Raw genomic sequence first — 22495 nt, 5'->3', positions numbered from 1 at the left:
TTGATGGGGTTGGTATTGATTACAGCACGCGGGAACAATGTTTCAAGCGCGAATATTTGACACTGTGCCAGCTGACTTAGCCTCACGATGTTTTTGTGTTGAGGTTGAAGGCGTGATGGTGATGCGTTAAGCTGCACGCACAAGTGCACAGTCAGGTATAATATTTTAAGAAAAATCTGTCAACAAAGACAGTTTTATTCATGGATCGATTTGAATTGAGTGTTACAATAATTTTAAAGAGGAATGATACTGGAAAAGCCTGGAAAATGCTTGTTGCCAATGCATAAAATCATCCCTTAGGATTCAGTTAAAGCCTAAATTGACCTAAGGAGCGCTGTAATTTTTTGAGAAAATTGGCTAGAAAGTTACCGTGCTTTTCAAATGGCAATGGCTGTCTCCTTACTTGAAATCCGATTTAATTTCAAAGCCAATAGTTTCCCCAATAAGTGGCATACACCGTTGAACAGATCTCGACGAGAGGAATCGCAATATGCCAAGAAAATATGTTCGAGCACTGTAAATTTTTGAGAAAATTGGCAAAATTTGAATTTTTATTGTAGGAAGGTCATTTTTTATTATTGCAAATTGTTGAACAAATTGTTTATCGGTCAATTGTTTAAGGCATCCAACAATTTAAATATTTTTCAATTGTTGCCCAGTATCATTCCACTTTAAGGTTTAATGTGTGGCTGATCAATGCAATCTCAATCTCGAAAATTCTAAAAATTTAAAAATAATAATACATACCCTATTATATTGTGTAATGTTTATTCTCAGATTTTTTGTCCACCTAAGTAGAAATCAAAATTCAGTGTGATGCATTGCACACATGAGCTAAAAAATTTAAGTTTCGTTGGGTACATTTAAAAGCTTATCAATAAGTTGAATTTGCATTTACATAGTCTAACTCGTAACTCGTGTGAATATATTTTTGTTCCTCAATTTTTGCTAGTTACGTTTGATGACTACAAAATTTTCTATAATTTAATTGTAAAATCTCATTTCTGTTTTTCATTACTCCATTAATTTGTATTAAAGTTATTAAGAACATCATTGAATGGAGAAATATTAAGTGATTAATAAAATTAATTAATAAAAGGAGATAAATTACCTATCTTATTGATCGTGTTATTTATTTATCTTTTTTCCATTAGATAAAACTGCATTTAGTGCCGAATGAGAGGAAGGACAAAAGCCTTATCTTAAAAGGCTAATCAAAAATAACTTGGACGTCGTAGTTCAAGATGTCTGAAACCCTTGAAGAGCGCCAGGAAAATGAGATTGAAGCACTAAAGGTATAATAAACCTGGGTTACTTTGTTTGCTCATTAAAATTTATTGATTTTGTCAATAACCCACGTAATTTCATCAAATATAGGCAATATTTGCACCGTCTGAGTTTATAGACTTAAGGGAAAAGGATGTCGGCCGCAAAAATCGTCGTCCACCAGACATAGTCTTGACTGTAACCCCTCAGCAGGGGAGCAGTGGTCCTGCAGAAGTATACGCCAAAATTGATCTTCATGTTAAGTGCAACAGTCGATATCCAGAACAGTAATAATATTTTTAAGCTATTTTAATTGACCAGTTAAAAATTAATATAATTTGTAGTGTGCCAAAAATACTATTGGAAAATAGTAAAGGACTTTCAACCCAACAAGTCAAGGAGCTGTCGGAAAATCTTGATTCGCTTGCCAACGACTTGGTTGGAGAAGTTATGATCTTCGAACTTACTCAGTTCGTCAGGGTATATTTCTTATAATTTATCAAAGACATAATTATTGCTATCTTGATTTTCATTTGCCATAGAAATTTTTGTTAGAGCATAACAAGCCTCGATATCAATCCTTCTACGATGAAATGCAAGCCCGTCAAGCACAACAGGAAAAGCAGAAGCAGCTGTTAAGGCAGCAAGAGCAGGATAGAGAGGTGCGTTTAGTTTATAGTCATTTAAAAGAAAAAATATGAATATAACTCTATAATAGCGCCAAAATCTGAAAGAACACATACTAAGAAAGCAACAAGCTCTTAAAGAGGAAGTTCGGCAAAGGAAAGAAGTTTTGCATGAAAAGGAAGTTTTAAATAATAATGATGCAGTTCCAATTCAGCAAACCAGACGTCAGCGGTAAGACGATTTTTTTAATTTGTGTTTGGTGATTTGTTTTATAAAAATATACCTAAATTTTTTCAGTGCTCAAAGCTCGTCAAGCAGTACTGACCGATTGACTTGCAATCACAGAGGAACAAAATTGGTCCAGTTCTCTGAGCAGCAAATTCAAATCGGGCACTGCTTAGGTATGTAATGGCTTTTAAAATCTATTATTTTGTACTACATCTTCACTGAAGGTCACAGCAGTAGAGGCAAAGTTGTCTATGCTGGTCAGGATATCAATTCCGGAGAGCTTGTCATTGTCTCGCAATGGAGAATGAAATGTACTGGCTTAAAAAGAAAAGATTCTCAGGATGAAATAAGCCCAGAGTTAGCAAATATATCTAAACAGGTATTTTTGGGATGAATGTTTTAAAATCCAGCTGTTGTCAACCTATTTTCCAATACAGGTTTCTGCAATGGATCAGGAATCACATATGCTGCAAAAACTGAGCCACCCAGGCATCATAAGATACCGTGGTTTCACTAGTGAACAAAGGAGCGATCATATATTGATATCAACTCTTCAGGTAAATATAAATTACTACTTATTTATAGAGGTCTGGGCAGCGAGATTTAAGGCGGCAGCTGGCGGGACCAGCTTAGCTGAATTTTTTGCCTGGCGTAGGCGGCTGGCGCGGCTAACAATATTTTAAACGTGAAGTTTGAACGTGCGTAGCGGCTCAAAGGGCCGCAAGACATTTTTCTCTTGTACTTTATGCTTTATAATTATTGAATCTTTTTTACCAGCGGCTGGCGGCTGCCCATGTGACCCAAAATTTGCCAGCTGGCGCGGCGCAGCGTGGCTTTAACCTCTACTTAGACCTCTACTTATTTATAATTTGCGTTGTTTTCTCGATCAGCTAGTTTTTGTTTTTCAAGTACACAAGTAATAACTTAAATTGAGCCGTAAATTTACTTAACAAAATAAGTGTCAATTTTATTTACTAATCTTATTAGATAGTAAACAAGTTTTTAGTGGAGCTCTATCATGGAATCATTTTCAGGACTTTGCTGATGGCATCAATTTAGCATTTTTCCTTCAAGAGTCAATATCAGTTGGGCTGGATTTGCTGCACCACATTGCAAAACACACTCTTGAGTCCTTATCATTCCTACATAGAAATAACATCGTGCACAGAGACCTGCGCCACTCTAGCGTGTACCTTTTGCAGAATGGTAACCATCTGACTTAGTTTGACAGACATTTGAAGAAATTTGAATTTGAAATTTCGAAGGTGGTATCGTGATTACAAACTACAGCTTGGACAGCAAACTTGGTGAGCTAGTGCAGGGCAAGGAGAGAGTGGACTGTGGGCTTCCTCTTCCAATGGGAAGAGGGGCCAAAAAGGCTGACGTCTTCCGATATGGTTGCTTGTTGCTCTCACTTTTCCAAGGATCTCCTGTAAATACTTTACTACCATCTCCACCATCTTCCGTCCCCAAAGAGTTCCGTGACTTCCTATTAAGGTACAAATCCAAAATATCTGTAATATGAAAAAACTGTGTTTTTTCATATATTTTTCAGATGTCTAGATCGCAATGAACAAGATAGGTGGAGCACCGACAAACTTCTGAGTCATCCGTTCGTAAATTCAAGCATTGATAGGCAGCTGAGCCCAAAGAAGCAAACAAAGATCAGTGAAAGCGACGTGAGGATCATTTTTTAATTTTAGTGCAGAGTTTTTACATTTTAAAATTTAGGATGAGCTCTCTGATGAGGCTGCAAATGACACAAAGATTGACCTTCCTGACGTGAGCAAAGGCTCCTCTCGTGTCTACTCAGAATTTGAAGTCTTGAAGTGGCTGGGCAAAGGTGCGTTTGGCGACGTCCTTAAAGTTCGCAACAAACTCGACGCAAGAGTTTATGCACTGAAAAGAATCAAGCTGAACCCAAGAAATAAAACTTTGATCAAGCGGATCACAAGAGAGTGCAAACTGCTTTCACGGCTGAACCATGAAAACGTTGTTAGATATTACAATTCGTGGATAGAGAGTGCCAATTTGACTCACGCAGATGAGCCTGAAAGATCTGTAACAAGTGACACCATTGATACTGGTATTACTAGTTCAGGTATAGAAAATTTGGATTCTAAAAACTGTTTGAAACTAATTCAATTTAATTAACAGAAAATATAGAAAAATCTATCCTGGGCAACTCTCACGTTGAATGGAGTGTTTCTTATGAAGCTCGTCCAGCGTTCAAAAACTATGATTCCGAGTCATCAAGCTCCGAAGATGAAGAGGACGCTGGCCCATGGGCAGCTATTTTGTAAGTTTTAGTCAAATTTTATTTCATTTTTAACCATTTAACCAAAAGCCCTCCAGAGCAATCCAGCAGTATTGTATTTGAAGGAGATGAACAGGCTGAGGAGTCCGAGGATGACGTAGATCATGTCGTAAGCGGGAAAAAAAGCGACAATGAACCAAAAGAAATCCAGTTCTTGTATATTCAAATGGAATTTTGCGAGAAAAGCACTCTGAGGTATTCCAATCATAATTAAATTCTACTTAAAAATATATAATCTCGGAAATTTCAGGATTGCAATAGACAGCGGAGAACTTTGCTCAGATGAGCCTCGTGTTTGGCGATTATTTAGAGAAATGGTTGAAGGCCTGGCCCACATTCACCAACAAGGAATGATTCACCGGGACTTGAAACCTGTGAATGTTTTCTTAGACATTCAGGACCACGTGAAAATTGGAGATTTTGGCCTTGCTACTGCAAAATCGTCGGCACCAATAAACAAAGAACATCTTTCTCTTGTTAGCTCAGACAAGATAAGCTCAAAAGACTTCCGCGAAGATGGTGGTGCGCTGACAGGACATGTAGGAACTGCCCTCTATGCAGCACCTGAGCTGAATGTCAATGCTGGACAAGCTGCCTCCTACAATCAGGTAATTTACCATATTTTCCTTAATTTTTTACTATTTTCATATTTCCGAATTGAGAGTAAAGTAGCACTATCTTAAATGATAGCTCTAGTTCATAAAATTGAAACATTCCTTTAAAATTATTTCAGAAAGTGGACATCTACAGTTTAGGCATAATATTTTTCGAAATGTGTCACGCTCCCCTTGAAACAACAATGGAAAGGGTGAAGGTTCTTCTCGCCCTGCGCAGCGCTGACATTATTTTACCCTCTGACTTCACGCAAGAGGAGCATCCTCAACAAACTCACGTACTGAAGTGGCTTCTTTTGCACGATCCTGATAAACGTCCTACAGCGCAAGAGCTGCTGAAAGCGGAATGCCTGCTTCCTCTGCAACACGAAGATGTTGCTTTGCAGGAGATCCTTACAAATGCTTTTGAAAATACCCAGAGCAAAATTTACAAGCACTTGGTCAGCTCATTCATCAGTCAGGTGATTTAATATATATATATATCAAATTTTTTACCATATTCATGGAGGAAAATCAAATATTCTGAGATTAATCAGTGAATAATTCAATTTAGGAAGTGCCACAAGCTGAAGACTTGACGTTTGACATAGGTATGAGCAAAAGCCTGCTAGTGCCCAGAGCCATGAGTGCAGTTCGTGTAGCAATTGAGAAAATATTTCTCAAACATGGAGCTATCCGACTTGCTTCTCCATTGCTGATACCAAAAAGCAGTGCATCAGTGAAAGTGAAAGAAACTAATACGACTGTCACGCTGATGACCCACTCTGGCTCTGTGGTGACCCTGCCTCATGATCTTAGGGTCCCATTTGCTCGGTTCATCGCTTGGAGCAACATTACGACTTCCTTAAAAAGGTTCTCCATTGAGAAGGTGTACCGAGAGAGAAGAGTGTTTGGAGTCCATCCAAGGGAGCTGTATGAATGTGCATTTGATATTGTTTCACCTAATCTAGGTAAGCATCGTGTTTTGAAATGGTTTTATTTAGGATTATAATCAATATTTGTTGATTTTTGAAGGACTGCAAGTGGGTGAGGCAGAGTTGCTCTCCGTGCTATCTGAAATTGTGTGTGAATTCAACGATGCTATCCAAGGTGCTGTATTAAGACTGAACCACACATCATTGATCAAGGCTATTTTGCTGAATAGTGGAATCGATGAAGAGAAACATGAAGAGTATATCAATTTGATTCAGGATTTCAAGGTATTGTAGGATTTAAAATTTTAATCTTGGTATATATAATCATTTAATTAAGATTAAAAGTAATTTAAGGTTACGAATTTCATAAAGAGTAACGCTCTTGGTTTTCAACAGCAACGTGCGCAAATGCAGCATTCCTCTTCGCTCTGTTTCTCATGCAATGCAATATTTAAGAATAAAACATTATATTAAAAATCATTATATAAACAGAAATTGAGAATTTTAAATTCGATCACACTGCCATTCATGCTTTGAGTTTTTTCTCCTTTTAAATAATCAGATTAACTTTAAATGTGAATCTGTTGATAAATAAAATTAATCTTTACCATTTACTTTAACTAGGACTCGAACAAACCCAAAAATTTACTGGAAACACTATCTCATCACTCCTTGGAAAATTTAACTTCTATGCTGAAGATGGAGGCTCCATTGAGTCAGATGCATAATTTAAAGGCTCTCGCGAAAGGAAGAGGTGTAACGGCTAATTTAGCTAAGGAGGGACTCAAATATTTAGAGTCTGTAATCAACACTGCAGAGCTTCTTGGTGTAAAGGTATAAGAAAATTTGACTAACAAAATGGAACTTAATAATTATTCTTTCTATTGTGTTTCAGTGTCCAATGGTAGTGTCTCCTGGTCTGGTTCTCGATCCAACGCGCTTCAGTGGCTTTGTCTGCCAACTCACGTGCCTAAATCCTTCTAAACATCACGGAAGGCAGAAAGACGTCATTGCGGTCGGAGGAAATTATTCTCATCTCCTTGCAAGTTACAGGTGATTGTTAAATGTTTGATTTTTTTTATTTGTTTACGCTGATATAAAACTTGTGGATTTTGTGGTGCTACTGGCCAGCTACACATCATTAGCCTTTTATACACTGCAAGTGGTTCGTAAATTATTTATTTTTGCTTTTTCTTTTTTTATCTTAAGCTCTTTTCCTGAATAGGTCACTCTCATTACTTTTTATTTATTGGTTGGAGGGAAATGCATAGATAGTTCAAATTGCAGCCTCATATTTTTTTTTAATTTGCAGTATTTCTGTTTATTAAGCTTTTAAATGCTGGTTTCTAAAAGATTAAAAATGGTTAGAAATTATGCACTTTTGACATTCATTTTTTCACCAAAGCCAAAACTTATGTTTATATATCAGAGAAGTCTTGGAGAATGCTCATTCAAAGCGAATGGTTGCCATGGGAGCGTGTGGAATATCAGTTTCGCTAGAAAGATTGGCGTCTATTGTGCAGCAAGAACGCTCTGATCCTTCCATTTTGAGCCATGCTAACACGGTAATTAGCTCGCTTGACAGCAAAGTTTTACTGAAAGAGGCGCCAAAACTTGCCAGAGAACTATGGTCTGCTGGTGTTAAAGCCCATTTCGTCCAACATGTTCAGGTATCGTGCATCTCTCTTATTTATAGGCCTATATTATTTAACTTTGCCTTTAAAGGATGTCGATGACGCAGAAGCATTGGTAAAGGAACTGGGTGCTTCTCATTTAATCATGCTCAAAGACTCTGAACCACATTCTGTGCGAATTAGAACTTGGGAAAAGGATAGGTAAAATTTATTTAAAACTGCGATACTTTTTGTTCCTACCGATTAGTACTCTGTAGGTTTCAAGAGAAGAAAGTTGACCTCGTGAATGTACCCTCTTGGATCACTCGCAAATTTTCCACAAGTGATGAGGTGTCTGAACCAAACCCGACCAACGCGTCTGCCAACTCTGGCGTCAATGCTGGTTTCAATTTTCATTTCGTCACCACGGAGAAAATGGCATACAACACCCGGCGTCGTTTTGAAAATCTGGTATTATCACAATTGCTATTTCATTGACTTCTTTATATTAATTGAGCTTTAGATGGCTGGACACTTGGCAAACTTAATGAAGCTGTTGAGTCAGAAATGTGTTCTTGAGGTTGTCGCAATCAGTGTTGAGGGAAACATTGTCAAGTCTCTGGCTGCAAATCTGGATCTCAATGGTGGAGAGGATCAGTTCAACTCCAGTATATCATCTGTCGTGGAGAAGTAATTTTAAATATGACAATTTGACATAAAATCTAAAATCGTCCTCTGTAGGTTTGGAAAACATCGCAAATACATGGCAGAAGTGTGTGACAAACTTTACGAGCTCAGGTTTGAAAAGAAACATTTCGGAATTGTCCTTTTTAGTCTTGCTGACAACGTATACAGGACTCTTTTTTAATGACTATATAAAGGTTGGTTTCCATGCAGCTTTTGGGAAATATTTTTCTATGAGCGATGAGGTTAAAAGTATTTTTAATCTATGAATGGAAATAAATGCATGATCAAATTATATCTAAAGGTTTTTATTATTTAAAAATTTATTTATTAAATTATGAACTTTCTGCAAGAAAAAATAGTAATACAATTTTGAGACTTTATACACAATAGTTTTGGTGTAGAAGTCAAGTTACAATTTTGAGACATTGTTTATTTTGTTCTGTCGATATTTTATTTCTCTGATTGGCGGGCAATGAGTCGACTAAGCGCAGTTTTTCTGCCACGATTCGTCTCGTCACTTGACCTGAACTGATTGTGAGCTTAACTTAGCCTTTGCCGAGCATTTTTTTTGTAGAAAAAAATAACAGATCTCCTCAGCAACTTAATTCCATTATTTTCAAATATGACTCAGATGTTTCGTAATTCTTTTCAAAGTATTTGAAACTGGGGAAAAACAAATTCTTGTAATTTCAATCTATCAAAAGTAGAGATTTATTCACTAGAGATTTTATTGTACAATGCACTTAGCTGTGAAAGAAAGCCTTCATTTGGTTTCGCACAAGTTCTGCAGCTTCTCACTAGCTGCAGAGCATCACTTGGAGTCATTCTTCTGTTGGCAATCAAGTATCCCATGACTACAGTTGGAGCACGAGAAACCCCAGCGTTGCAATGCACAAAAACTACTCCATTTTTCGCATTCACTGCACTCTCGATAAATGCATTAGCGCTTAAAATTTTGTCTTCAATGCGCGCTTCAGGAAGGTCCAGCAAGTCCACAAAACAGTGCTTGATGTCGTCCTTTGGCAGTACGATGCCAGGAACACCAACCGTAAGGACATGAGTCACTCTCAGAGCTTCTAACATATTTTTATCCGACACTACATCTTGCGATCCAACCAAAAGCTGGGGAAGTACAAAGCCAACCTGGCAATAAAATCAGTTGAGCTAGATATTTCAGTGCATGCTGAAAAAATACCTGAAGGTCTGGCTTTGTGTCAACGACAAAACCAGGTGCAGATGATTCTTGTTGCGTGGCTTCTCGAGTTCCGTCTTGGTTGCATTTTTCAACAAAAACCCTTCCATCACTGCAAGTCACCTTTGTTTCCGTCACTCTCAACTTTTTCCTCCTCTCTTGCAGTAATATCTTTGAGGAAAAAATTATTATTATGAACTATTTTGAAATTTTGTCACTAAATTACCTCCATTCTCTTGTTTAAAAATGAAGTCCTCAGGATTATACTCAACGTTGAGGAGATACAAGCCGTGAGGAGGGACAAGGAATATTTTAGAGCTCCAGCTGTCTTTGCCAGGCTCGTCAATCATGCGTTGCACATCTTCAATAGATATTCTTCCCTGGCCAACCGTGATGAGAGTGGATAGAAACCGTCGAACCTAAATCATTCATAAAGAGTTAAAGCTCTCAAGAGCAGCCTAAAAACTTACTTGCTTGTACAGGAACGATTTACCGTGGCAAAACAACTCCCAGTAATTCCAGTTTTCCACAACAGGGTCGAAAAATGAACTAATGAATGGTGTTCCAGGCCGAACTTCCAATTTATAAACAGATCTTACTGTATTTTTATCTATATTATCCTGAGATGTGGGTTTGGACATAAAAGTAGCAAAGTCGTGGTCTCCAATTAGGATCTCAGCTGCTTTTTGCACTTTTTCATAGTCAAATATGGAATTGCTGCAAATGAAAATTGTACAGTAAAGTTGCTATATATGCGGTTGAAATCAGATCAATGCAGTACTCACAAGACAAAGTAGCATCGATTATTTTCAACAATAGGTGTTGGGTGGAAGTGCTTGCCATATATCTTTGGATCCAAGCATTGCGCCTCTGGTTTGATCACAGCGAAACGATAAAGGTAGGTCCGTGACTGGGCACTGTGTCTCGCATGGAATTCCTCAGGCACGATGCGGACATTACTCACACTGTGATAATATTTTTTAGCTTCATTTTTGCTAACGTGTTGAGTTTGGTTTGTATTTCCTCACCGAATATCGCATTGGTTTTTAAGGAAATATCTATTCACTTCATTTGCAATACTATAGCAAGACTGTCTTTGAGTTTCAGATGGTTCTTTCACTCTAAAGTGAGCACTTGAGTTAATGGCATGGACCCCAGCGTCAGTCCTGAAAATTATAAAAATTGAAATTGCAATCCAGATTTTTTTACTTGATTTATTCCATTTTTAGTAAACTACTGCTCGGCACACATGTGGGCAATTAGCTCACTCTGCAGAGCGGATAACATGGGGCCTGGGGCCCGAGTGGCCGCCGAGGAGCTTTGGGTCCTTTCTGGCAAATTTTTTTCCTTCCACCACCAAAAATTTGTCCCTCAAGCCGCTGGAAAGGTGCGTAAACCAGCAAGTTTAGTGGCGCCTTAAATAGGTTGAGCTATTTCGAGTCACTTAATAAACCGCACCTTTTGTCATTTATGACATTAAGTCATGAAACAGCCAAAAGACCCCCAAAATGCTCAAATATGTCCCATTGCTTTTCATTCCTGAGAAACTGTATTTTAATAAATGAAAAATCAGAGTATATAAGTTCTCAGCCTGTCCACTCAACTTTTTTTTTTTTTTGCTTAATTGGATCTTCTAAAGAGACACAGAAATATTACCTGCTAGAAATATAAACAACTGGTTGGGAAGGAAACAATCTGGCCAGTGCAAGTTCAAGAAGACCGGCCACAGAATTAGAATCGAAGCAGTGACTTATTTCTTGCACATTTTTAGAGACTCCTCTGCAAAGATATAGATAGAAACAAATAAAAACACGAATTAAAATTTGATGGTGAAGAAACCAAAAACAAACCTCAAGTTAGTCCCAATATAGGCCAAGTTAAAAAAATATTTTACCATAACTTATAGCAAACTATATGTCCAATTAATTGGATTATTTACGCAGAGGTAAAAGGTAAAGACTGTAAAGAGGCAACCTGGAAGCAGCTGCAGGAGCACATGTTCCAGTGGGCGTGGCAATATTTATCTTCACTTCTTCATTATCATAGGTATTTTGTTCTCGAACCCCGGGAAGCCGATTTGACGCGGATTGTCCAAATTATAATTATTGTAATATCAACAAAAGAATCACTAGGCGGCAACCTGTTGGCTACCCTTGTGCCAAAAATGCACTGATGATCATAGTGACTGATCGCATGCCTGAACTTTTATGTTATTATTTTTATGGCCGCACTCGCGCAAAAAATATATTATTTAGATTATTTAGTTTGCAACCATATCAGTTTTTACTTTTAGATCACCACTGAAGGCAACAATGTTTTAAAGAGGACCAATTAGTACTTTTTTGAAAATAGATTTATTTGTTTCTAATTAATATTACAGTAAATTTAGGAGAAACAACGTTTTTATTTTAGATTTTTTGTCTTAATGCAGTGTTAATATTTTTCACATACACACACACACATCCCTAAAACAACATGAAAAAGACAATTATGTTGTGATTATTGTATTTTTCTTCTATTTTCACAAGTTATTTCCATGACCAACGTTGCACAGGCCGATTAAATAACCACTGAGTGATTCGCAACATGCGTGTTTTCTGCTGTAATAATCATTATTCTAATGAGATTCAAGAAGTAACAAATTTTTTTCCGTATACTTCAAAACACCCAAAACAACGTAAAAAAATCTGTATCGTATCAATTTAATTATGTTAATTATACACCCGTGGACTAAATCTTGTTTTTTTCGTTTCGTACCCTCATAGCCATTCACTTTCTTCCACGTGTGTGTTTGAAATTCGGTGATTTTAAGTTTCCTCTATCTTTGCGAGTCCACATACACGTAATAGGTGGAAACTTTTCTCCATCCATGACACTGTCAGCAACTTGTTTTTCTACAAAATGAATATTTTTAAGAATTGGTTTAGGGTTAGCAGTTGCGTGGGAGGCGATGTGTCATGTTGTGACACTGCTAGACACGACACCTACACGACACGTGTGCAAGTGTGAGGGTTTGGTTTCTCCCTCAGCTGCTAGACGTTGAGGCAGGTCAGGCTGACAATGAGAAGCGGCAAGGTCAATCAGAGATATTCCCATATTGTTTTCTTTTAAAGATGGAATTTGTTTTAAAATAATATTACGATGAATTTTGGTGAAAATATTGTTTTTAAGTTTTTTTTTGTCTCAATATGCAGTGATAATATTTTTCATTTAGCATGACAAAGGTAATCTTGTTGACATTTATTTGTAATCATTGTTTTCTTCTATTTTTGCGGTATTTTTACATGACACGCGTGTAAGTGTAAAGGGCCGATTGCTCCCTCAGCTAATTGGCTGGCGCCATGTTGGGGCAGGTCAGGCCGAGGAGCATTAATGACAATAAGGGATATTTTAACTGTTATTTCTTTCAAAGATTGAATTATCTATTTGCTTTATACAAGGTAAAGTATAAACTACTGCATGAGGCCTACGAGGCGTACAGAACGGGTGTGTTACTTTAATTTTTCCTCGTAGAATTTTCATTACAATTAGCTGACTCATCCTTCTCAGATATCTTCTGGATCCTCGGCATCTCCGTTTGCTGTACGGCGAGTGACGTTTGGTAAGAAGTCCATCTAACCAGATGTTCGGCGCATTCGAAACCAATTCGGCGAGGCAGTCCATCTCCCTCGTCTGCCTAAAATATGTGAAAATAATAAATTATATCATATTTGATGTTAAAAATAAATTTAACTGATTAATAGTGCACTGCTGGATCTCCATTATTACCTAACAATTTTACAAACTAAGCCCGTAAAAATGAAACCTAAAATGAGCATGATATGGAATACATACCTCGTTGTATATTCCAGCAATTCCCATCAACTTCGCGTACGTTAGGTCATCGGAGGGCCCCGATTCAAATATATCCAACGATTCGTCACTCTCGTGGAACCGTTCACCGCAGATTCGGCACACATCTTTCATATCAACGGGGTTAGGCGTCGCCATGATGATAACCGCCACGTGCTAAAAAGAGTGCGACTGTGTGCTGAGGCTGAGCGCAACTTCCCCTTTAGACGATCCAAAGCCAACTGCCGAACTATACTAATAACAATAGCAGGTAGCATTTTTGTTGGAATAGGTTCAAGGGAGCATAGTGGGAGGTGAGCCATGTGTGTCATTGTGGCCCTGCTAGAAACGACACCTACAGGACACTTGTGTAAAGTGTAAGGGGTTGATTTTGCTCCCTCAGCCACGTTGATGCATGTGAGCGTCAAAATGCTGCTGATATGGGCTATAAGGATTATATACCTCTTAAATTAAACCGAAGAATGAATGAAGCGCGCTGCATTATTTTACTTGTGTATATTCTCACGAAGGCAATAAATATATACATATATACATTTATTCGTAAATAATAAAATTCAAAAGGAAATGATTCAAGAAAAGACAATAACAAAGCGATTACAACAAAATATTGTAAAAATGACCGCAATTGAATTGAGTAATTTCTCGCCTCTCTGAGCTGGGGTCACAAACGATTCAAACCACTGATCACCGCATAAGCATAATGCCTTTTGCTTTTTGCACTGGGGAGGAAAATTTGGTCACGACGCACAGTTCTTTCAACTACAACTATAAATTGTATTTTTACTGCCCTTTGTTTTTGTTAAACCTTTCTGTCTGGTTCTGTTTAATATAACAGACCTAATTATACAAAATCCGCAACGCAAGGGAGTTAAAATAGTTCGTATCTATACAAACTCATGTACGGCTGCAACCAGCAGCTGAATCTAATTTCTGTAGAAATTTGGAAAAATAAATAGCTCGATATACCCTGAAGACCTGATTTTATTTCAACAGAAATATTATGAAAATCTCGCGTGCTTCTACTTCTGGCCTTCATCGGCATCTATCAACAACAACAAGAGAAATTTTAAAGGTTTTCATAATATTATTGCTTCCCCTTTTGGAAATGATTATAATTTTATTACACAATTTAACGTAAAATAATACTTAATTTCCACAAGTGTATAGACGTCAAAATGAATTTCCTATGAGACAATTGGAAATTCCGTGTTCGATTTTAGCTTTTTGTTGGAAATGCGCCGGAAACTTGTGCCGTCTTGTCATAAGTGGTGTGGCCTGCCATATTAGCAATTTAAATGTTTCCTTTTTCCTGCTCAGAAATTTAAATTAGGTTTTTTTATTGGTACAGTGTGAATAAACAAGATTTTTAGAAATAAATGCGAGATATTATCTGACATTGTATTAAAACTGGATGTATTAATCGACGCACAATTTTTTTCTCATGCATAAAAGGTGATTTGGTTGATGGAAGGGATTGGAAAATTGTTTTAAATTGTAATCTCATTAATTTGCTTTAATTTAGCCCCAACTAAATAAAATTCTGCTATGCTGTAAATATTGAGCTATGTTATCAAATCAGAGAGAAATTAAAAGGGGCTGAGATCTCTCATATTTAATTAAAACTATTTGTACATTTCATGATTTACTTGTTTTTTTCGCGAGTAAAAATTTAAATGTGGGATTTAATTAGAAATGCGTTTGGTTGATATGCCGTGGCAACCGCATTAAAAAAATAAAAATCTCTGTGTTTTATTTTCCATTTTAATTTGATCTCTCTAAAAAATAAACAAAAATTTACCGGAGGCAAAATGATTCGAAGGTCAATCGCATTGATTATACATTTCTGCAAAACCTATCCATGATAAACAGCGAAGGAGATTTTACGAGACACGCTTCTTCCTTGTCGCGCCTTTCGAGAGTGAGCAACAGGTCGATCTAGCGGTATTTTCGCTTTTTCACTCAATATACATTATCTTTGCGGCTTTTTACAATTCCGCGGCTCGTATTACGCAATTTAAAAATAATATGAGAGTTCTCTTGGCTTGGTTGACGAGCTGAAGCCGTCATTAAATTGTAACTGCTGCAGGCACGACCATTCCAAGCCTAATGACGAGTTGGCGGGCGCATGTATAGCGAAAAATCTTTGGTCTCTGCAATAAATCTGTTGCTCATAAATTGCGCGCGCACTATTGTAGTGATATTTTATCTCTTGCGAGCAATATTTTCTTTGACACTATCTGGTACATCACGCTTAATGAAAACATATGGATAGTAAGTTGTATGCAAATGATATTTCAACTAAAAATTTCACGGTCTGTGTGCACATGTGAGACTTGGGATCTCCTTTGCACAATTTTTAAGTCGCTCGTCCTGATCGTACATGTAAATGGGAAATTTCCGCTTCCAAAATTCCATAGCCTCCCGCGTGAACAAGTAAAATTGGAATATTCCTCGTACACCTTAAAATTCTACACTACCCCAAACGCACGACAGTGTATACAAGAGAGAAAGAAATTCATCACGAGTGGAAACCCAGCATTGCTTTAATGGTTGCAAAAAACCCACACACATACACATTTTTCGGTCCATTTAATTCTCCCTCGGCAGAGATTATTTCTCCGCCAAGATTCCTGCGGAATTAATTATACGAAGAATGTGTCTAAATGCAGACGCATGCGCTGAGAAAAGGTTGTCGAATCCTGAGTGAGTCTGTTTCGCACGACTCGCAGCATCTTGTTCTCTCCTCAAGACAGTCTTCAGTGAGAAACGGAACGGAGCACTGACTGGAAGAGTGCTTTTTCAAGAGACGGCACACTCGGCGACTTGCGGTCTCGGTAGCAACTTAGTTTTCTAGATTCGCACCACCTCGTTGATTTGTGTCTCAAGAACAGTCACTTCAAAGTGAGAAGCTCGACGGGTGTCTAAATCAAATATACTCCGAATTTGGGTGAGGAAAATATTTTGTTTCTAGAAAAATCTGAAAGGGTCCAAATAATTTTCAAGCTTATACGAATTTTCAATGTGGTCTTACTTGTATTCATGAAATTCTTAAATTAAACCGCATAAATTTCAATTTTTAATTAAGTATGTTTTTTTTAAAGTCAGCAAGTTTTTAATTTATGCGTTCCTTGTGAAAACGCCGTCGAATTAATTTATTTTTGTAACCTGCCATGTTCAGGATTTTCTGGCTAGCAACCGAAAAAGGTGCTAATTGAAATTAAAAACAAACATTCACGAGCGTAAATTAAAACGCGGCGAGACCTGTGATTTTTGTCTGCAGGCACCAGATGGTCCATCTTTATGCCTGTTCAAAGGTATGCGTGTAGTTTCGTACAAAAAAGTCTCGTCTTGGTCGAATATCTGCGCCAGGGGCAGGTGGAAAAAGAATGAGAAAAATAATAATGATGCTGCAAGTACAGCACTAAACATAAAAAGATATTCGGGCTCTAGACGTGAAGCGGCAAAAATGGACAAAAAATTGTTCGCATATTATAAATCTGGATTCTTTGACCGCTACCAAGTTTGCGTTTTTTCCGCCTCGCTCTAAGGATATGCACACGCACGGCAAAATAATCAGCTCTGACAGGAGAGGTTTCCTAGCGCACATTTCTCAAAATACAAAAAAAGGTTACACAACAAGACGACGTCTAAAATGAAGCCTCGCCACTTTGGGCAACGCCACACGATATTTAAATAATATTCTAATCCCCGGCACCGAGGTGACCCCGCCCGCCCGCCCGCTCGCTCTCTGTGCTGTTGTTTTGCACCCATAGAGCACAATTTGCTGGATAATCGGGGCAAATGTTTACACAACGCGCCTTGCCCTGCCTGACAATAATTGGAGTGACGCAACCAGTGATGCATTAATTACCCTTTCGCCACGGCGGAGGTGCCGCGTCGCTCCGGATTGGCCTGTTCGCAGTTTGCATTTTTTATTTCGTTCAATATATCAACCAAAAGTCGCTCTCAGCTTTCAATCAAGGCTCCTGGCCAGCCGGTCAGTGAACCGAGAATTTTGCACGATTTAATGCCGGAGAGCTAGCGTGGCTGCCGATATCGTGATCTTAATTTTGATGCACGGTATTTATGGGCACGGCCGCGATAAGCATCTTTGGCTTGAACTAGGTCAAAATCTGGCGAGTGAGACTAAATCGGTCCTGTGCTGTTCTCATTAGCAGAATCGCGATTTTAAGGAGTGATGTTGCTCAAAGCTGGAGCAATCGCAATAAATTAATTTTTGCAATTTTTACGCAATCGTCTTTAATAAATCGATGACTAGCGGTGGGTTTGTAATAAATTATAAATTTATTGTGGTTTATGAACTTTGTCTTGCAACACAAAATCTGCAGCAAATCAGTGGGATGGTTTCTATAAATTTTGATTAGAGCTGGCTTGTGCTGCCTCTCCTTATCACCTTAAACACAATTTCATTTAGAGTTTAAATTTTTTGAAAATTTCAAAAGAACCAATCTTTTTACAAAGATCTATAAATATTTATGGGGCAAATATCATGTAAATACGGAAATTTTCATAATTTTTCTCACGTAATCATCAGAACAAGTTTTAAATTATTCAATATAAATACCAACAAGAATTTTTTATGTAAGGATGCGAGGAAAACATAATTGATTTTACAGCAATCAGCACGTCAGCGAAAATTATAATAATTATATGCCAATATCATTAAAGCGACCCGCATGCATTCGTAAGATGAGGACAAACTTAATAAATGCAAACGTGATGAACGCACTCTCTCCAGAGTGTTTATGCTCAGCTTTATATAATCCAATAAATTTGCAATCTCATCTCACAAGCCAGGCCTTTACGGCCTCACTCACCGCCGTGGGCCTAATCGTGAGTTAATTTTTGCTTGAGTCGAGCCGGGAGTGAGTGATATAATCAGCGGCTCGAAAATCCACTTTCGCTTTTTACGACGACTGCAGTTTTGCAAAAATCGCTCCCACTATCACTGCAAGCATGTTTTGAATGCGTATATCGATTCAAAATATTTATTTGTTCACCTCGATCTCTGACACAAGACGTGAAAGGAAATTAAATTGTTTTTCGACGAATAAGCGAATGACGTGCATTTTTAATTAAGATGCGCTCCTATTTTGCAATAATAAGACAAACAAAACAATCTAAAAGGGATTGCTTATCTTTTTCTTATTTTGATTATTGAAAACCTAATTCTGGTTTGCTAAATGATATTGTTTGGGAGGTTTGTTTTAAAAGAAAATCTCAAAATCTTAAACACGAAAAAAAGAATTGATTCTATTTGAAAAAAAACATTATCAAAACAGAGTATGCGATATAAATAACCAAATTAAATTTGTGCTCTCATTTCACGGGTCATTATTCGAGTAAAAGAGAGCCGCGCACTGTTCTTAATTCTTCCTCGCGCAACCAGAGCATTAAGCACGAAGAATATAGAGCAGCGATTAGTCCACGTGAAAGTGGATTGTTTACTAATGCAAACTACAAGAATATCACGCGGGGTGCATCTCTCGGTGCGAATGCATCCAAGTTCAAGTTTGGCAAGAAGCCCGACTAATAATCGCGCGGCGGCGGGTGCAACTGCCGCGCGCCATGCAGCAGCAAGCGAGCAGGTATTCCGGCCAAGGCACGCTTATTGCACACGTGCACTATTTTCATATTCGTCTCTTGCCGCTGTGCAACATCTGAATTTTGCATCTGAAAGACATGTCTAGCGCGGACTTTCATTTGGCAGACTCAGTTTCTTCAGGCAGACGGCCAAGGGTTGAAAATTTGTCAACTTTACCCATTTTTCACGCGGCGTTTTATTTAGAAATATTTATGGGGAATTTCAAATCCATCCATTGATGCGCGAATTTTGAGAATAATATTCCCTAAATTCTTAAATAAATCATGGCTGTACGGTAGACACATGCTTTTTTAGCATGCAAACTTTTGGGCTGATTTTCTAAAACTTTAAAACGACAATCTGGGAATTTTCAGCTTTTTTCTAATATTTAAATACTATTTGAAATAAATTTAAACAAGATTTTTCACAAATTTCCTTTAAAACGTTCACGGGAAACAGTTTTATTTTAACAAAGGATGTGCAATGTATTCGACTTTTTTAAGACCAACACAAGTCCAGCCAATTCCGAAGAAATATCGGCTGGTGCTGAAATTACATGCTGTGACGGAAAAGTAACAGCAATGGAAGTAAGGCTTTTTCCAGTCTTTCGCTTCGCAACCACAAATAGAATTCTGAATCGCGTATTGCATTGAAGCTTAGAGTTATGAAAAAAAATAGCTCACAGCCATGCGGTATTACCAGTGCCTCCATTAATTATACAGCAATCATTCCGGGAAATCACGGAGCTGTGCACATTTTTAATTAAAAACCAGCTCAGTGGACGCTGGCTGAAATCCAGTTAGAAGCTGACAATGCCCAATTATGATCGATATCCAGCATCTCTTTGCTTTCTTTGTCGCACCACCACAAGCATAGTTTGTTTTAATTAACCCCGGTGTGCATCTGACCGTGCTTCAGGAGCAGCAGGTTTTCACACACGCAACGCGAAGGAGCGCCAGAGGGGAAGAGGCGGCGGCGGCAGCGGCGGAAAGGGTTCGACCAACGTTAGTTGGTCGGCGGCGCCTTTGTGAGCAACGACAGCCAGTCTCCGACCGAGGGCCGCCCACGCGCCGCGGCGTCGCTTCGAGAGAGGCTGTTGAGTCCATGCCAGTGGACAACACGACGGCGATCAGGGTAGGCCGAGCACCTCGCAAAAAGCACGACCCGGCAGCATGAGTGGCGCACCCCCCGGCGACGACGGCGCCCGCCAGCACCGGCCCTCCGTCATCAGCAGACGCTCCAGCAAGGTTCGTTTTTTTTATTTCTTTTATTTCCGTGTGTGATTCAAACCTCTTTAGAGGAAATACGGTTTCAATTCATAATTTATAGCGATAGCATGGTCAAAAATTGAGCTGAAATAAATTCCGCACTGATTTCAATACTTGATTGCGGCTTCAAGCGTGTTAGTCAGCTTATTTAAATGAGCTTTGTTTATTTTAGACATCTCCAGTTTGATAAATTGAAACCCTTAAAGCTTAATTTAATTTAGGTTATCAATTAATGATTTTTTTAAACGCAGTATGCGTGCTACATTAAATCTGTAATTAATTATTTTTACATATTTTCGCTGCTAATCTTAAAGTCAATTTTCTTGCTGCACACTTTTGAATATGATATTTTACACAAGTCTCGCTACAAACGTTTTTAAGTTCATAATGAAACATTGTATTACCACAGAAAATATAGTAAGAGTCATGACAAGCAAATCTTGTAAAAATCCGGGCCACGCTAGTTTCGACATTATAGTTTCAATCTCGAAAAATTCGGCACAAATTAACAGTCTATTAATTGGTTTTCTTTAATTCTTAATACTTTTAATTTTAGATTATTAACTTAATTTTAAAGTGAAAACGTTCCCCTTGGTTTAAGTAATTTTTTTTCAAAAATATTATTGTTCTCCCTTGGTTCATGAATTTTTGCCAGAAGTATGAATTTACCTTATTTTAAGGGTGCAAACATGAATTTAATTCCGCTATGCACGTGATGTGACGTTTTAGAGAGGATCATGGTCCATTTGCATTGAATATAATTAGCACTAGATTAGCGACAAATTTGCCGCGACGCTGGTGACGTAAGCCTTTGACACCTTGTACACATACGAACGCGCGCGAGGTTGAAAGAATGCTAATTGCGTCTACCATGAATGGACTAGCTGTGCACCTGTGCAGCCAATCAAATTTCACACATTACTGGCTATGAAAGTTGCGAGGAAATCAATTGAACGATGTCCGTCGACTATTCAACCAGAGTTGTACCGAATGAGTGATTTGATGAATCATATTTATTTTAACGAATTTTCACCTGTATTTTTGGTCCGATGCCTGGAACGGATGGCGCGGAAGCAAAGTTATTTTTACTAAATTAATTTTGGCACTTCCTGCTCCACTTTTTCATTGAAGTAGCTCTGCGCTATGCATACAATCGGTAACAAATCATTCAGTCTTGTAGACGACGGATCGATTCCGTCTGCATAATTTAGGGCTGGCCAACCAACAACATGATGACATGTTGTTTGATTCAATTTGATGTTTCGTTGCAAGACTCTAAGAATACTTTAGTTTGGCTCCCGCTAAATCGCGAACGTAGTCAATTCTTGATGAGAGCGAGCCTCGGTGTGCCAAGTCTGAAGAGACAAAAGGGTCTTTGTTGCCCCAAGCCAGCTGCTAAAAGTGTGCGTGCAGGACAATCAATAAAACTCTTGCTACGTCTCTAAGTTAAGATCGATGCCTTTCCAAGCTATTTTAAATCCCATGCTTTAAACAAAAAAGAAGCATTTCATATTGCATATGTACTCGGGAATATAAGGACCAGCAATTTTTATGAGGGTCAAGTTAATTTCAATCAATGAAATAATTAATTATTGTGAGGTGATATTTTTATCCTGTCAAAAAATTTAAAAAAAAATATGATTTGTCAGGGTATTTTCGAGTCATGTCGTCATGTGTAATACCTTGAGAAATGAAGAATGCGGTTTCTCCAGCTTAGCAACCGCTTCTTGTCTTTTCAGGTAATCAGAGAATAATATCTTTGTGCCGCCGAGAATGCACGAACTGTTGAATCCTGTCGGAGCCGATATTTTATTCGACTGGCTTCAATTATGTGAAGGTGCATTCAGCTGTTGAGAGTTCAAACAACTAGCGACCTTGACTCACGCTCTCTATGTGTGTCGCAAATTGGCACGAAAATCATTTCACTTTCCATTGCACCTCGGCGAACAAGAAAATTGGACCAGCACAATGACAGGCAAACTTTGGCACTGCTGACTGAGCGGAATGTGGCTTTTTCTAAACGCCTCCAAAAATCAGGTGATTAATGTCTTAGAAATTCTTAGGTTCATTCAACTATTGTAAAAAAGTGCAAATGAATTTCGCTAAAAGTAATGTTATTTGAGCTGCATATTTAGAACGCGAGGTTTCTATTGCTTCAACTAAACAGTGTCTTTTTTATGAATTGTCAACAGTGAGCCTAACAATAAGATAACCTTTTCCGCCCTGCAAACTTGTAACGCATTTTATTTTTCTCATTTTGATGCGACGCACCTGTGTTAATAGAATTGCTGTTCATTCTGGGGATTTCCTTA

The 22495-nt window shown here is 38.1% G+C and overlaps 2 protein-coding genes across 2 annotated transcripts; one reads left to right on the top strand and one right to left on the bottom strand.

Moving 5' to 3' along the window:
* Window positions 1–50: 50 nt before the first annotated feature.
* On the top strand, window positions 51–8560 carry Gcn2 (eukaryotic translation initiation factor 2 alpha kinase Gcn2). The gene is made up of 26 exons (XM_065483392.1): window positions 51–155; window positions 1155–1295; window positions 1378–1553; window positions 1611–1746; window positions 1809–1928; window positions 1985–2124; window positions 2191–2294; window positions 2346–2500; window positions 2559–2678; window positions 3156–3327; window positions 3387–3618; window positions 3677–3800; window positions 3853–4222; window positions 4279–4420; window positions 4469–4633; window positions 4689–5046; window positions 5172–5513; window positions 5606–6002; window positions 6067–6251; window positions 6591–6800; window positions 6862–7019; window positions 7396–7636; window positions 7692–7801; window positions 7858–8050; window positions 8103–8269; window positions 8321–8560. Exons 2-26 carry the CDS (start codon window positions 1245–1247, stop codon window positions 8445–8447), a joined length of 4695 nt encoding a protein of 1564 aa, XP_065339464.1. The 5' UTR covers window positions 51–155; window positions 1155–1244; the 3' UTR covers window positions 8448–8560.
* A 709-nt stretch (window positions 8561–9269) lies between these two features.
* On the bottom strand, window positions 9270–11469 carry LOC135939165 (tRNA pseudouridine synthase-like 1). Its single transcript, XM_065483393.1, has 8 exons — window positions 11309–11469; window positions 11115–11237; window positions 10487–10624; window positions 10244–10423; window positions 9929–10175; window positions 9685–9877; window positions 9462–9629; window positions 9270–9409 (listed from the first exon to the last, which is right to left on the bottom strand). The coding sequence occupies exons 1-7, from the start codon at window positions 11353–11355 to the stop codon at window positions 9568–9570; spliced, it is 990 nt and encodes a 329-aa protein (XP_065339465.1). The 5' UTR covers window positions 11356–11469; the 3' UTR covers window positions 9270–9409; window positions 9462–9567.
* Between the last annotated feature and the right edge of the window lie 11026 nt (window positions 11470–22495).

This window comes from Cloeon dipterum, chromosome 3 (genome assembly GCF_949628265.1).
Source record: "Cloeon dipterum chromosome 3, ieCloDipt1.1, whole genome shotgun sequence".
Taxonomy (NCBI): domain Eukaryota; kingdom Metazoa; phylum Arthropoda; class Insecta; order Ephemeroptera; family Baetidae; genus Cloeon; species Cloeon dipterum.
Note: the sequence above shows the minus strand (reverse complement) of the source record. Positions and strands in the feature narration are given on the sequence as shown.

Excerpts from the sequence above, each read along its gene's own strand:
- Gcn2 (XM_065483392.1), top strand. The coding sequence starts at position 1,245 with ATGTCTGAAACCCTTGAAGAGCGCCAGGAAAATGAGATTGAAGCACTA. Across the intron at positions 2,125-2,190 it reads CAGCAAACCAGACGTCAGCG|TGCTCAAAGCTCGTCAAGCA; the intron begins GTAAGACGATTT and ends AAATTTTTTCAG. Across the intron at positions 2,501-2,558 it reads TAGCAAATATATCTAAACAG|GTTTCTGCAATGGATCAGGA; the intron begins GTATTTTTGGGA and ends TTTCCAATACAG.
- LOC135939165 (XM_065483393.1), bottom strand. The coding sequence starts at position 11,355 with ATGGTAAAATATTTTTTTAACTTGGCCTATATTGGGACTAACTTGAG. Across the intron at positions 11,238-11,308 it reads TATATTGGGACTAACTTGAG|AGGAGTCTCTAAAAATGTGC; the intron begins GTTTGTTTTTGG and ends ATATCTTTGCAG. Across the intron at positions 10,176-10,243 it reads AATCGATGCTACTTTGTCTT|CAATTCCATATTTGACTATG; the intron begins GTGAGTACTGCA and ends TTTCATTTGCAG.